General features: G+C 35.8%; 1 protein-coding gene across 1 annotated transcript; it reads right to left on the bottom strand.

The window, feature by feature from the left end:
* Positions 1-6,150: 6,150 nt before the first annotated feature.
* Positions 6,151-16,702, bottom strand: LOC127091912 (protein translocase subunit SecA, chloroplastic). Its single transcript, NM_001426954.1, has 20 exons — positions 16,074-16,702; positions 15,897-15,969; positions 15,569-15,775; positions 15,151-15,254; positions 14,863-15,042; positions 13,826-14,044; positions 12,233-12,346; positions 12,019-12,132; positions 11,548-11,715; positions 11,167-11,342; positions 9,832-9,901; positions 9,133-9,279; positions 8,911-9,006; positions 8,767-8,835; positions 8,550-8,651; positions 8,216-8,467; positions 8,067-8,134; positions 7,490-7,607; positions 6,804-7,043; positions 6,151-6,687 (listed from the first exon to the last, which is right to left on the bottom strand). Exons 1-20 carry the CDS (start codon positions 16,452-16,454, stop codon positions 6,550-6,552), a joined length of 3,036 nt encoding a protein of 1,011 aa, NP_001413883.1. The 5' UTR covers positions 16,455-16,702; the 3' UTR covers positions 6,151-6,549.
* Between the last annotated feature and the right edge of the window lie 217 nt (positions 16,703-16,919).

Below are 16,919 nucleotides of genomic sequence, written 5' to 3' on the forward strand. Positions count from 1 at the left end.
TAGGCATCTAAAAGAATTTCATATTATGTGTTCCACATCATTGAGGCCTCAAGGAATTACTGAAGATCATGTTAATCTTAGAGCATTTCCATTCTCACTACAAGGTGTTGCAAAAGATTGGTTATATTATCTTGAGCCAAATTCTATTACAAGTTGGAATAATATGAAGAAAATCTTCTTAGAAAGATTTTTCCCTACTTCAAGAGCTTCTTCAATCAGAAAAGAAATATGTGGTATTAGATAGGTTGACATGGAATCATTGGCTGAATATTGGGAGAGATTCAAGTTGTTAGTGTCGAGTTGTCCTCACCTCCAGATTTCTGAACAATTACTAATACAATACTTTTATGAGGGATTGCTACCAATGGAAAGAAACATTTTAGATGTTTCTAGTGGTGGAGCACTTGTTGATAAGACTCCAGTTGCTGCCAAATCCTTGATTGAGAAGATGTCACTTAACTCCCAACAGTTCACAACAAGGGATAATTTTGTGGTCCAAGCAAAAGATGTGAATGAGATTCAGGTTTCTTCTTCCAACAAAACTCTAGAAACCAGAATTGATGAACTTACCTCTTTAGTGAAACAATTGATGTTACCCCTTCCACCACCACCACCATATAACCCTCCACAAGTAACCACCTTTTCACCTTCTGAACCTTCACTAGAGGAACTTGTCAAGCAAATGGTTGTAAACAGTCTCCAATTTCAACAACGAACAGATTATAGTATTCAGACTTTGCAAACACAAATTGGACAACTTGTCACTTTATTGAGTTCCGTGCAACAAGCTCAAGGATCAAACCAACTACATGCCCAAATAGTAGTTAATCCAAAAGGCTCTAATGTGAGTGCAATTTCCTTGAGATCCGAAAAAGTTACAGAACCAGCCCCAGAAAAAAATAAAAACATTGTTAGTGTAACACCTGAAAATAAACTTGAGCCTTCTATTGTTATTGAGGTTGAAAAAAAGTATGTATCACCAATCCCTTTCCCACAAGGAGTACTGAAAAATAAGAAGGTTGACGAGGAAAAACATTTTGTTTTTCAAATAGAGTTGGTTTCTGAAGTTGTTGATGAAGCTTATTCTGATTTGTTTTCAGTTGATTTTCCAACTTTATCTGGTTTTGATGATATTTACTCATGTGATGATTGTACTAACACTAACTTTTGTGCTGTTTGTGCTGAAATTGATGTTGCCTTGCAGGGTGACAGTGTAAATGAAGTTGTTTATGTAGCTGAAGCTCTTGACATTCTGACTGCCCCAAACATACCGTCCATTAAACAACCACATTCTATAGAGCCTAAACCACTTCCCAAGAATTCATATTATTCATCAAAGCTTCAACTTAAGCAGAAACATAAGAAGGGAGTTGGATGGACCTTGGCTGACACTCGTGATATTAGCCATTCCATATGTATGCATAGGATCTCACTTAAAGATGAAATAAAAGTAGTCAGGCAGCCCTGTAATCCTTTGATTCTTGATATTGTGAAAAAGGAGATCACTTTCACGCGCCCATTCAACACTTTTACTTATCAAAGATTCTTCTTTGATCCTGGAATACAAGGCGAATGCACTAATCAAAATTTCAAGGTCAATGGACACTACCCAAAGCTACTACATGAGAACTCGACTTTGGAAGAAGAGACTGTAGAAGAACTCTCTTTGGGAAAGGCTGCTTATGCGATCACTTATCCGCCTTGACTCATCGGGTGTGTTCTTTCCTTTCTCTCACTCTTATTTTATATTTATGCTCTTTCATTGAGGACAATGTATGTTTTAAGTGTGGGGGTGGGAACCATTTATTTGTTTTATTTTCTTTGTTTTGTTTTCAGTTTTTCTCTGTTTTGGTTTTTGTTTGTTTTCTTAAAAAAATGCATCTTCTTGAAAGTTGTAGGCTATAGACTGACTAATTTGAGATTAGTTTGCGGAGACTTGGGAGAAATTCACAAGATCGGTATCGTCTTAACACCATAAGTCTCCTGCATATGGAAATTGATTCGAATTCTTATTATGTTTTAGCCTTAAATTCTCATTCTCTGACAGCTCGTGAGTAGTTTATTTCAACAGTCAGCATCATCTCACACACATTCTACGCAGGGAAGCCAATGAATATAAGTGAGTGTTCCGAAAAAGAAAAAAAAACAGGGAATGCACCTTCTAAGTTTGGTGACCCTCACCCGGTCACTTAACCCAACGGATGTAGAACCTTCAAAAAAAATTAAAATAAGACTCGTTGTCAGTTGGTTCAGCGGTTTCTGGTGCTGAACTTGGTAGGACGGATTACGGTCCGATCCCCCGCAACTACAACTGAGTAAGCAAAGGGTTACGCCATGTAAGTACTAGAATCCCGTGGAAAAAGGATCAGAGTCACTAACCGGTCGCCTTGCTATGGGTGTGTGGAGATAACGGGCTTAATGTGATTGCGCCTGAATGAAAAAGAGCAAAAAGAAGGATGAATAAGTTAGGCTTTAACATAATAATATGATTCGAGTTGACTTGCGTATTCAGGAGGTTTATGACTGCACAATTGTGGATTAGTGTTCCTACGATATCCTTAGTGTGCAAGATTAGTACCTATCGATGCAAACTTAACCGAAGAAGACTTGTAGCCTAGGATGAGTAACTAATGATGTGTTTGTGTTTTCTTTGTTTTATTTTAAATTTTGCTCGGAGTGCAAAAGTTCAAGTGTGGGGGAATTTGATCAGTGCATTTTGATGCACGTTCTTATATATTTATACTTATGTATTTCCATGTTTTAGTTTGGTTATTTTTCCCTTTTAATGTGTTTTTATAATTTATCTTATTTTTACACTTATTTGTTTTTCGCAGTTTATTTTCAGCATTAGCAGTCTGCACGAATAAATTCATAACTGGAGCTAGGAGTATCGGATCGAGGCGTGCTACCAGGAGTTGGAAAGCTAAGAGAAAGAGCTACAACTTTTATGTTGAAGACAAAAGATGATTCGGAGTGAAGACGTCTCAATTAATTCGTTGAAGTTTCGTACTTTAGGAAATATTTTCTTTTGGGCCATTTGTTGGGCCGAATTTAGATTTTCCGCCCCAGTTTGAATTATTAGTGAAACCCTTATTCTGTTTAAAAGGGAAGTCGCGGTAATGTAGAAAATACACATTATTCACAATAACTTTTTGCTTTTGTGCAATCATGAAGAGGAACTAATCTCCTAGAGTCAATATGCTGTAACTGAATTTCCAAGGCTTTGAGGTTTTTATTCTATCAATTTAATTTCGTTCTCTTTCAATTCTATTATATGAAATTGCATTTGCTTAATCTGTATTTTGTGGAATGGTTTTGATTAAATTCGTATGATTGCATTCCTAACTATTAATCGCCATTTTCGTCGCTTTGTCGTTAAATTGCGTTTGTAAATCGTGTTTGCTTAATTCACGATTGTATTTATCCGTTTGCTTAATTCGGAATATAGGAATATAAATCTATCATATATCTATTGCGCTTGTCAATCGAATTTGAATCGAATAGAGATCGAAGTCGCTTAGGGAATTGGTAGGTAAAAACCAGTGATTAGTCGGAAACCGAAAACAGTAGATTGACTTATTTTATAATCGCTTATTTTAATCATTTTTTTGCTTTGTTTTCTAAATCGACCACTAAAACATAAACCCCCCTTAAATAGATTTCATTAGGTTAAAAATAATACAAGAATCCTTGCGATACGATACTCGAGTTGTCGCTTCCGCTAAACTATAGTTTTCTAATTACTCATTTTGACCCGTGCGCGACAGCGGATCAAGTATCAGAAAGAAAGAATAGAATAGTGATGAATATGATTAGAAGCATGATGGCAGGAAGGAATGTTCCTAAGAATTTATGGCCTAAAGAAGCAAAATTGCCTACCTATGTACTCAACAAAAGTCATACTCTATCTGTGAAGGACATGACTCTCGAGGAAGCATGAAGTGGTGTGAAACATTCAGTTCATCATTTCAAGGTGTTTGGGGTATATATTTTATGCACGTTTCTAATATGGAAAGAAATAAGCTAGATGTCAAAAGCATCAAGTGTGTGCACTTTGGAAAGAGTGAAAAGTCCAAAGCCTACAAGTTATATGGTCCAATAGAGAAGAAAATTTCGATAAGCAGTGATGTAGCGTTTGAGGAATCAAAAGGTTATGAGTGGAATAAGAGTCGCAAGAAGAATAATGCAGAAGCAAGTAGCAATGTTGATAATGAAGAGGAAAATGTTTAATCTAATTATGCCTCAACAAATGAAGACATGCACATTGAATGAAAGGAATAATGTATAAAGTGCAACTGAAGAAGAAGAGTTCCCTCTAAGGAAAAATAAAATATTTGGTTACTTGGATGGTACGTCACATGTCTAGAAGATGAAGAAGATGAGAAGTTGCAAAACCTAGATATGTTTGGCAATGGCAATGATCCTCTCACATATAATGAAGCAGTCAAACATGAAATGTGAAGAGAGGAAACAAATCAAGAGATTCATTACATTGAGAAAAATGTCATATGGGAGCTAGTCAACCTACCACCAAGAATCAAAAATATTGGTGTGAAGTGGATTTACAAAACAAAGTGCAATGAAAAGGGAGGTTCAGAAGCATAAGGAAACACTTGTGGCAAAAGAATACTCACAACAATATGGCATAGACTACATTGAAGTATTTTCTCCTGTGGTAATATGGGACTCTATTAGGGCATTTCTAGCTTTTGTAGCTTCCAAGAATTAACAAGTTTACCAACTTGATGTCAAGAGTGTGTTCTTCCACAGTGACTTTCTTGAAGATGTTTGTGTGGATCAACCCTTAGGCTATGAGAAAGGAGAAAGAGAAAAGGTCTATAAATTGAGGAATTCTATTTATGGCCTTAGGCAAACACCAAGGGTCTGGTATAGCAAAATTGAAGCATATTTTTGTCATGAAAACTTTGAAAATGTCTTCATGAGCATATCTTGTTTGTGAAGGATAATGGAGGTAGCATTATAATTGTCAGTTTATATGTAGATGACTTGAGTTATACTGGAAACAATGATCAGATGTTTGAGGAGTTCAAGGAATCAATGGAAAATAAGTTTGACATGATAGATCTGCAAGATGAGGTATTTCCTTGGAGTGGAGGTAAAACGGAAAAATGTAGGAATCTTCATACATCAACAGAAATATGCCAAAGAGATTCTTACAATATTTGGCATGGATCAATTCAACAAGTGTGTAATCCCATTATTCCAGTATGTAGGCTTACAAAGGATGAGTGTGGCAAGAGTGTTGGTGCAATAACTTACAAGCAGATGGTAGGATACTTGATGTATATACTTACAGTAAGACTTGATTTAGCATATTCAGTGTGCTTGATGGCTAGATATATGGAAAGACTAATTGGGTAATTGAGGTTCATTTGGCTGCAGTAAGAAGAATCCTTAGATACTGGGGGGAATTGTAAACCTTGGTGTCTTGTACAAGAGAAGTGGCATGTTTGAGCTGCAAGGTTGGTCAGATTCAAACTATACATGAGATAGTGATGATAGGAAAAGCACTTCAGGTTATGTGTTCATGCTTGGTTCAAGATCAATCCCGTATTCGTCAAAGAAACATCTCATAGTTACTTTATCTACCACTAAAGTTGAATTTGTTGCAACAATCGCACGTGCTTGTCAAGGCATGTGGGTTTGAAACATTCTTCATCAACTTGGACAAACTCCCGAACATGGCACTATTATAATGTGACAACAATTTTACCATAAAACTGTCGAAAAATCCAATCATGCATGAGAGATGTATGTGCATAAATGTTAGGTTTCACTTCCTAAGAGACCTAATTAGAGATAGAATAATTGAGATATGTCATTACAATTTTAGAGAATTAGCTTGCAAATGTCTTAACAAAGCCTTTGAAGTTGGATTTGTTTCACATTATGAGGACAAGGCTTGGAGTATGTGACTTGGAAGCAATTAGATAGTTGTTTTTAGTTGTTTTAATCTGAATTTTTTTCTGTATTTTCATATTAGGGGAGTGTTTGTTAGTCATTGTATTAGGTGTATTAGGTGGTTACTAGTTGTGTTAGTTAGTAGTTAGTTATCCACTTATGGTAGTTACTTGCTTTGCAAGTAATATAACTCTCTTACATACAAGGATGATTCCCATATCAATAAACGAGATGACAATTTGACATTGTATTCAAAAATTAAATGAATACATCAACTTTGCTTTAGCACAGTGTTTGTATTAGTTCTATTTAAACACTTTTTACAACAAAGTACTAAAAATTATAAATCTAATTTGTATGCATCGTAGTCACTGTAAATCACACCTCAGCATGTAGGAAAATGCTGCTGCAAATATAATAATCACTAAATTTAATTTAGGATTTATAACCTATTTTTGGCTCATATTCTAAGGGCGTGGTTTGTTACATTTATAAAATTTTACAGTTGGAGCATCAAAATTCCACTTTACATAAATTATTTGACGAACTGAGGATAAGGTGAAGCCTTCAAGGTTGTTCCTTCTCGTTTAATAAGTTGGAAACCAGTTAAATGCACAGACTGCTGCATTAGGAACTAGCACTTGTTGATGGCTCAACTGTGCCAACTGGATCTGGGTTGGTTTCGGTCGGAGCACGTGCATTTCGTTTTCCTGATTTCTGATTCTCCATTTTATCCTGATCTTGCTTTAGCAGCACAGGTTTAAACTGCCAAAAGATCAAATGTACCAAATTAGCAATGTGAGTATTGTATGCAACCACAAAACTTTTAGAAGTGGTAAGAGGGAAAACATGGGATCCTAAAGTTATAGATCAATGCAAACCTGATATATGGAATATATAACATTTCTTCTTATTTGTGCCATCATCTCCAAGAAAAGGTTGTAACCCTCGAGCTTATATTCAATAAGTGGATCCCGCTGTGCATACCCTCGTAAACCCACAGCTTGCTGAACAAATTTTAGTGCTTGTAGATGTTCTTTCCAAAGCCGATCAATATTGCTCAAGATTAGGAACCGCTCTGCTTCTTTCATCAAACCCGGTGCTTGTTGCTCCACAATATCCTACGGCAGTATATTTAGTCATTCAAGGAAAAAACAAATAAAATAAAATAAAATAAAGGTAAACTAAACTGTGAAGAGTAATAGTATTTTAGACTGGGCACGGAAGATGCTAAAAGTTCAAGCATTTGGGCTTCAAACCAATTCAAGGCTTACCAATTATCATAAATCATCTTCAATGACAGACAATTTAAAATCGAAAAAACTTCATAATGGTTTAGTATATAATTTGTTGATATTTTTCTATCTTTAATTAATGGACTATCCTCAAGTTGATCCATACTACTAGGACTTCTATACAGGTATTAACCATACATGCTCAGATTCCATAAAAGAAAAGACTTAACTTATAGATTGTAGTGCATCTATAGTTTTCGTAAAATATTGATCTTTGAAACCCCAAAAATAAATTTAAAATACAACTAAGTTTTAAGTGACTGTCTACTGACCCTTTTTTGCAGATAAGCTTCTTTACCACGGAGACGAAGATAGCTCCGCAATCCCTCATAATCAGAACACTCGTTCAGCAGCAAATCAGGGGTCAGATCAGTCAACAAGTAGCAATATCTGAATACAAATCAAATGTCTTCTGTCAACAACATTGCTAGATCCCAAATTAAAGGAAAACATCCACTATAGTTATTTGCTAAGTATTTGATAAAGTTAATCTACTTTATTAAATGCAAAACATAATTTTATACTAAGTACTTTAATAACGTAAATCAACAAAGTTGATAGTTCTCTGGGTTGGCCTGTTGCTACTAGTAAGCTAACATTTGTAACTGTTGTTCCATGAAATCAGCACTAGTTTGGCCTGCTATATGAAAACCACCTAGTTTCTGCAAGCCTATTTGGTAGACATCAAGGAGTCTGGAAAAAAAAATCACTGAGCAGAGTTGAAGAGGCCGGTTGGCTTGTCAAGGTTTTAGAAGTGTATACTTAACAAGAATACAGAGATCATGCATGAATCACCGCATGATTAAACAAAAGAAGGCATCAAACACAGAATCAAAAGATTTCACTTACTGCTGAATTTTTGCAATTAGTTTATCAAGATCCCAGCTTTCTTTTGGAGCATCAGAACCAATATTGGCCTAATTCATCACAGGAATGTATTTTTGCATTACATGACGAAGCAAGGTATATAAAGAACCATAGTTATAGCATACACTTACCTCTAAAATGTCATCTATTGTCAATTCAGCATATTCAATAAGAAGAGACTGAAGATTGACAGATTGAAGGGCCCGTCTTCTCTCTGTATAAACTCGATCTCTTTGGCTATTAAGTACTTCATCATACTCAAACAATTGCTTCCGAATGTCAAAGAAATAATTCTCCACTTTCTTTTGGGCTTCATCTAATGCTTTGGTCAACATCTGGGACTCAATAGGTAGGTCTTCCACTCTAAAAGCCCGCATTAAGCCCTTCATATCACAACATTAAGTTAGTAACCATGTTTTAGGTAATCAAATTCCAGGTGCAGTAGCAAGACCATAACCACATTACCTGAATTCGGTCTCCACCAAATATCCGAAAAATATTATCTTCAAGACTTAAAAAGAAGCGTGAGCTTCCTGGATCCCCTTGTCTGCCACTTCGACCACGCAGCTTTAGAAATTCAAGTTCCAAGGTTAAATATTTATTCGGCAATACTATTTTAATGGAAGGGAAAGAGTGGTAAGGGATATGTTAAAGCAAGGAAAAGGGGAAAAGAAAAGAAAACCTGGTTATCAATTCTTCGTGATTCATGACGCTCTGTACCCACCACATGTAGTCCACCAGCTGCCACAACCTGCAGCAGTCAAAACGCTTATAAAAAATATAAACAATAGATCATGGAAAGTATTACTCTATTAAACAAATTGACCTTCTTCCTCTCTTCCTCGGTGAAGACTTTATATTCCTTGCTGATTTCCAGAAATGCATTTCTCAGCTCGGCAATAACTTCATCTTGGGCAGGGCCCTATATAAAATCCAGTGACAATTTGATATATAAGATTAAAAATTCACCAAAGTATTAAAACAAAGAAGAAAGTGGCATTTTCCTAAAGATTTCTAATGGTTATACAAGCCATCAACAGAATTTAACCTTTTCACAGGAATATGATAGGCGCTCTTCTGCTTCCAGCTCAGTTAATGATCTTTTGCCCCATGTTTTAACAGCTAATTGCACAGCCTTTTCAGCCAACTCAGTATTTTGGTTTGATAGTTGGCATGGAAACAGCTTCTCATTCACCTGGATAATGACATGTGGAATTTTAAAATAGTTACTATAAAAACTACTTGCTTACACACATACTTTCTAACGCTAAACCCAAAATTTTCTGTTTTAAATTTGTGGGTATTTTTGTAATTTTATTTGAAGAATGTATTCTTGAATCCAACTTTTTTTCCTTTTCAACCAGACGTCCAGACATGTCTCCCCTTTCACCATCCTTTCTTCTCTGTTGGCAGAAAGATTCATCACTTACAACAAAATTCTATATAACTCTTAGTCAAAGATTTTCACTTGTTATTCAAGTAGAAGTCTGGGTTCAAGTAAAAAACATATCCTACGCATACTGTTCAATATCCCAAACTAATAATGTCAGAGGATGCAAAATACTCTATGGGCTTAATGTGTCAAATACTTGTTGTCCCGTACTTCCCAGTTTGGCAATTTTATTAACAATGACTCATTCTAACAAATTTTTACCAAGCAGAAGGACATCAGCAGTCCCTATACACACACCACCACCTTATTTACATTAGGAAATATCATCATAATTAAAAAATAAAAACACCATACCTTCCATGTCTTACTGGGAGGAGGTTTCTTCACCGATACAAATTCTCCTTCAGCTACTAGCTTAACAACTCTGCAATCATATGTTCCCAAAAAGAATGAAACTCAGTTCTAATGAAAAATGGGGTATAATTATAGGAATCTAAGCATAGGAGCAACCAGAAAATGCTTTTCCATCAAAGTTGCATCAGTGGCAAATGAATGCTGGAAGCAGTAAGATTGCACAAGCAAGGAACAATATGCATTGCAATTATCAAAGGTTCTGCTCTCTAAACAAACCCAACTATCATATTTAGAAAGATGATAGAAAGACCTACAATATGAGCATGGAGATTCTTATGCACACAAAATGCTTCGTGCATATGAACACACTGCAAACGATAATCACATGAGATACGACTGGTCATTTATTCATTAGATGATTTTATTTTATTTCCCATCATCTACAACATAACTCTCTATCTGCAACTGCCCTAGGGGTGCCAAAGGAGAGTTGATTGTTTTGTTGGTGGGCTTCAAGGATACTCTAAATATTGGGTTGGGTCTAACTCAACTTACGAAACCGGCTAGTAAGGTGAGGATTGCTCTCACTTATAAACATATGTTTAGGTCACATTTTGTCCGATCTAGGACTCTTACTCAACCTTAAAAAAACGGCTTGTTAGGTGAGGATTGCACTCACTTTCATGCCACATATGGGACTCTAAACACATCCCCTCACACCCAACACTATTGGACTTGGTGTATGGATATAAATGGTGGGTGGCCCAACCAGATATTGAACCGGGCTTTGATACCATCTTAGAATTGGCTTGGATGTAACTCATCCCTACTTTCAGACCACAAATTGTCCGATGTGGGACTCTTAACACACCCTCTCATACCCACATCTATTGGACTTGGTGTATAGAAATAAATGGTGGGTGGCCCAACAAATATTGAAATCGTCTTAAAATTGGGTTGGGCCTAACTCATCCAAATCCGACTTGTAAGATGAGGATTACCCCCCCCCCCCCCCCCCCCCCCCAAACATATGTTTCAGTCAACATATTGTTCGATGTGGGACTCTTAACGAATACCCAATTTAAGGTATTAATTATCATCACATGCCTAAAGAATAGTTGTTTTATAGATAATTTGAATAGAGTAAATCATTTTAATATCATAAGCTATTGGATCCTGTGCCCTTGTGAGAGAGAAATATTTTTTACATGTATGATAGTTGAATACTGTTGGGTCACTACAATAGAAGTCCAAAATCCTACAAGTCTATTACTGTAGGCCTGAGGAAACAATAGAAATGGGTGCAAATGTATCCCAATTAAAGCTCCACCATACCTCGGCATCATTATCTCACGAAGCTTCAGTCGTGCCATAAATTCAGCATTTCCGCCAAGGATTATATCCGTCCCACGACCAGCCATATTTGTGGCAATTGTCACTGCCCCAAGACGACCACTTTGTGCGACAATTTCTGCTTCCCTCTCTACATTTTCTGGTTTTGCGTTGAGAACCTTAAAACAAAAAATGGTTCTTATATTAAGCTTTATTCTCATGCTTCCAAATGGAAGAGCACTAGATCAGTTTTAGCAGTATTTGATCCACCCTATGAATAGGCTGCCTTTTTTAAGAAGCAAAAATACTAGAAACAGATATCGTGAAGAAAATATTGTATTATCAGATTATGTCATTTTCCCATTAAGACAATAGAGACTTCACCTCATGCAGGATTCCAGCTTCCTTCAATTGCTGAGACAAAGAATCACTCTGCTCAACGCTAGTGGTGCCAACAAGCACAGGTCGGCCAGTTTTATTCATCCTAGAGATTTCCACCACAACTGCGCGCCATTTCCCTGTAGTAGCCCTAAAAACTACATCAGATTCATCCTGGGAAAGAAATTAATAACACCATTAGGACTTAGAGAAACATCAAGTAATTTATGAAATTGCTTTATATGGCAAGATATGCACTAAATAGGTCTAAGATGAAAAAGCAAGTCTCCCAAACTCTACTTTTGATGGAAATAATCTACCAGAACTACCTCTCGCAGAACTATGGTAACAATTTTTTATTCTTTCACATATAAACACAGTAAAAATATCAATCATCCATCCCATTTTGGAATAGGAATACCAAAACAGTCATCAGTTCATTAAAGTGTTGCATATGAATAACAAGCGACAGGATACCTTTCTTATCATAGGTTTGTTTGTAGGCACGATTGTAACTTTAAGCTTGTAAATGCTTTCAAACTCAGTGATTTCTGTCGCTGCAGTGCCAGTCATGCCGCAAAGTTTTGGGAACTGTGAAAGCATGGATTTAAAAGCAACAAGGTAATTTCCACAGCTAATAAAATTCTGAAATGAAGATTTGATTAACTGGTTCAGATAGAGCATTTCCAACCTGCAGAAAGAAATTCTGGTAACTAATAGAAGCCAGTGTCACGGTTTCATTTTGAATGGGCAGCCCTTCCTTTGCTTCAACTGCTTGGTGAAGTCCATCACTCCACCTTCTCCCCTATCAGTAGAGAGAAAAGGCACGTTAAAGTTATGTGTTCATTGACATACCAACAGAACTTGCCTCTCAGAAAATTAAAGATATTGGCATGGTATTTCTTCGTCAAAGTTCCATTCTGTGTTTTGAAGGTAAAAGTGGTGGTAATGCAAGTAATAAATAAGATTTGTATGGATTACACAAGCACTGAAACAATTATATTGTAAATTTAAACGCTATGGTTTTGGTATGTGTACACAGGAAGGACAAGGTTAAAATGTATCACAATGATGGAATCTTTGAGCATCAAAACACCCAATTTACCTTGTCAGGAGGGAAGTAAATTACTGTCCAGGTTTAGATTGTAGACAATTATAAACAGTTTCGGACTTGAACCTTCAGTCCAATTTTTGTGAGTTTTAATTATAACTACTTTACAGTATCAATAATGAAAGGAAAATTATTAAATTTTAGAAGAACCGTCACAATTTAGCCAAAGGAGGATGATGAATTCAGTCATAGAGAGATATAATTATTAGCTATAATCTGAAGCAAAGCTTTGCCATATTCTGAATACAGTTCCAGAAAGTGAATGAATGCAAGCAAACCAATGAGATAACAATTTGTTAGATGATATCAAAAATATATTATAACATCTTGACCAAATCGTACAACATCCTATCTTATCTCTTAGGATTGACTAAGTTCCTAACCATGTAACTTAAGATTATCTCCTAAAGATAGTTTCTTTATTTCAGTTACAATTGTGATTAATTCCCTATTTGATTAAAATTAGGAGTCTAGTATTAAAATAAATAAGGGTCCAGACTTAATAAGAGTTATATTTGTAACTGTTCAGATCTTTATTATGGGCCACCCACACCTGTCCACGACTCCACGCTTCTGATGTCAAGTCTTGAATGTGAAAGGATATGTTGAGATCCCACATCGATTAGAGTTATGGAAAAAGAAAGTACTTATAATAATGCTTGCGCAGTCTTCACCTTCCTACCAAATTTTGTGGGGTTGAGTTAGGTTGTAGTTAGAGGAGTGTTAGTCTATATGAAAAGAAGTTATAATATCTAGATCTAATCTAACTATATTTTAGTTATCTCTTGGGATCAGTTTCCTATCTTGCAATATATTACTTTCTCTCATTTTCTTTGATTATCCATTTCTAGCACAACATAATAAATATTCTCTTATAATTATTTTTCATATTTCTTTATTATCCTGATTTTTCCCCTTATTTTTTTGGAATTATGTATTAGAACAAACAAGGTCTACTGCTGTCTTTTGTATCATCATATCTTAACCCAAAATTGTAATTCAAACTAATTACTTTTTTAATTCTCTCCTTCATTATTTAACTTCAACATGATTAGTATGAGAATAACATTTAATTCTGCCTAAGAAACTGCTATATGTGATATCATACTTCTTCTCATTGGGTTTTCCAATTAAATTGTAATTGCCATAAGGTCAAGCTGAATGTCTAAATACCTGCATTACTCGACCAGTAAACTCATCAACAATTAGGACCTCTTTTCCGCGAATAATGTAGTTTACATCTCGAAGAAAAAGTTCTTTTGCTTTAATTGCATTTATGACAAATGAAGCCCATTGTTCTCGTGGATCATATAAATCTTTGACAGCTAAAATTTCTTCAGCATCTTCATAGCCCTGTTCAGAAAGTAGAACCGATTTTTGTTTTTCATCCACCTGCAACAAAGATCTTGGTAAGAAGAATAAGATCAAACTAAATTATGCAACTACTCACTTGAGCAGATACAAAACAAGTTATTCTCATTACGAAAATTTGAAAACCAATGACCATTCACAATGCATAAAAATAAAATAAAAAATAAAACTGTGTTTTTAAATTAATTTAACAAATACCCATTGTGTGTTTTTGGCATCATATCTTTTGATCTATCCATGTTTAAAATCAAACGACAACCACCCAGCCATCAGTCACAGGTATATAACAGAACTTTACTAGCATCACCATACAGACCACATAATGCAAACTAGTTATTTATAATATCAAATTTAGTGTTATCAGTTCATCCTACATAGCATTTACAAGGTGTATTCACAACTTTTTCACTGTCTCATTTGCATTTACCTAGGGCTTATCAGACCAAGCTTCCTCTTTTTTTGTCCATGAGGTGTCCGCTCGGTGGTATGAGTTTGACATTATAAATTTGTAATTTTAAGGGAGTGTTCAAGTCCCGTCAGGTACGGATGTAAAGGGTCATTAGTGAGAATAATAGGCTCAAAGGAAGTTGCTAACTAAAATTTCTGACAAAATTCCTTCTAAACTTTACATAAATTGGCTGAATATATATGAGATATACGTGAATTCTAACGCTCGCAGACCTAAAGCAGAAAACAGACTCCAATTAAGACGCTGATATTTCTTACCAGGCACAACCTAAAACTGAGCTGAGCGTGTACAGAAAATGAAACAGCGAATATATACATGATGAAGTTAAAACTACATTAAATTTCAAAATAAGCATAGATAGAAGAATTACAGTATAATGTATATCTCGTTCAAAAGCGTCTGCTATCTTTGCAGCCTTGAAATATTGATCACTGGGTTTCTCTGCAGGTCCTGATATAATGAGTGGAGTTCTAGCTTCATCAATAAGGATTGAATCAACCTCATCAATGACACAGTAATTGAAACCCCTAATGACAAGCTCCTCGACACTCTGCACAATCCATAGTTTGGAGTTCAGTGTAATATTCAAAGGATAGAAATTAACTATTTACAAAGCATATAGTAAATGCAAGGAATATGTAAAGGAAGAATTACTTTCCGTGGCAAGATTGTCTCTTAAGAAATCAAAACCAAGTTCGCTGTTAGTGACATATGTTATGTCACATAAATAATTTTCCTTTCTTTGCTCACTTGTCATATTTTCTGCCAATAAAGTCATAATTTGTTAGAGTGCAACAAAGGAATGGGTTAAAATCGTGATGCATATTAAAGAAGCCCAGTTAATATCGAGAAGAAGGAAATACACAAAACAAAAACTCAGAAAAATTTATGCCAAGGGTGCATTGGCTTATATTGAGAAATCAAAAAAGTTGGCGCATGACATAGAAGCAAGAGAGAAGAATTAAATACAACTAACACCGAAAATGAGTAACAAAAAAATGAACATAGATTTGAAAGTATATAGAAACAGAATCTAAACACAAAGAGGAATAGAAAGAATGAATTATGAGACATACGCTGGATGAGGCCAACCTTCATTCCAAGAAAGCGTGGAACTTGACCAACCCATTCACAATCACGCCGAGCAAGATAATCATTAACAGTAACAACATGAACTCCCTTCCCAACTAATGCATTCAAATAAGCTGGCAAAATAGCAACCAGAGTCTTCCCTTCTCCAGTCCTCATTTCAGCTATTTCTCCCTTATGAAGAACCATGCCCCCTACAACACCCAAACAAACAACATTAATAAATTTCCACATGCACGTGTATATATGCACGCATTTACACACCAAATATATAAAGTAACAGATTTCAGTTCCATCAACAAGGTAAACACTAACCTATCAACTGAACATCGAATGGACGAAGACCGAGAACTCTCTTTGAAGCTTCTCTTACAACAGCAAAAGCTTCCTACAATACACAATCGCTTCATTAGCCACAATCAACATCAACTTCATTTAAATTCCTATACTTCATTCAAGTCAATTAGTTGGAGAAAAAAAAACTAGACATACAGGCAAGAGAGAATCCAAGGACTCTCCCTTTTGAGCACGCTCTCGCAATGCAAAAGTCATGTCCCTAAGTTCAGAATCGGAAAGTGAAGAAATCTTCGGTTCCAATCCATTGATCGTGTTAACAGTTGCAGCATATTGCTTCCTTGTAGCTTCTCCGGTATCGGTTCCTTTGAAGATACCGCCTAACAAACCACCGAGTGAGGCAACTGGACCAGATTGACGAGTCCTAATTCGGCGTGTTTTGGAAACGGAAGGTGAATTGAGGTGAAATTGTCTGCAGAGAAAAAAGGAACCTGGTAGGGTTAGGGTTTTGCGGTGAGGACGAGAGTGTGGATTACAAGTTCGGGAAGTGAAGGAGGAACAGAGTGAGGACGTTGCCATAGTTTGATAAATTAGAAATGGGAGGGAAAATAGAAGAAATGGATTGTAGTGAGAGTTTTATATTGAGTTGGAAAAGCGCGCTTGGTTCTCATTCATGGTCTTGTCCTGGGGTTGAGTGGCAACGGAGATTGTGAATTTGGAGTTGAGTGCGTTTGAGTTAGCGGCAAAGAAGCAGACGAAGGACGAAAGATAAGATAAGAAGTCCACAGATGCGTGACTGAATCGAGACATACATATACCTCGTGCTTGGCTAGATAAAAATTAATAAACCGCCAATTTAATCATAATATCACATTTTCTCCATTTTTTTAAAGAAAGAAAGGTATTCGTTAATTGGTTTTGGCGTATAAATTTTTTTTAATAAAATAAATGCTATTATTAATACTACCGTGCCCGTCTATCCGTTTTTTTTTAATGCGCACAGCAGAAACAAATAAATATTTGTTTTTCTTTTTATCAGGTTTG

This window comes from Lathyrus oleraceus, chromosome 6 (genome assembly GCF_024323335.1).
Source record: "Lathyrus oleraceus cultivar Zhongwan6 chromosome 6, CAAS_Psat_ZW6_1.0, whole genome shotgun sequence".
NCBI lineage: Eukaryota > Viridiplantae > Streptophyta > Magnoliopsida > Fabales > Fabaceae > Lathyrus > Lathyrus oleraceus.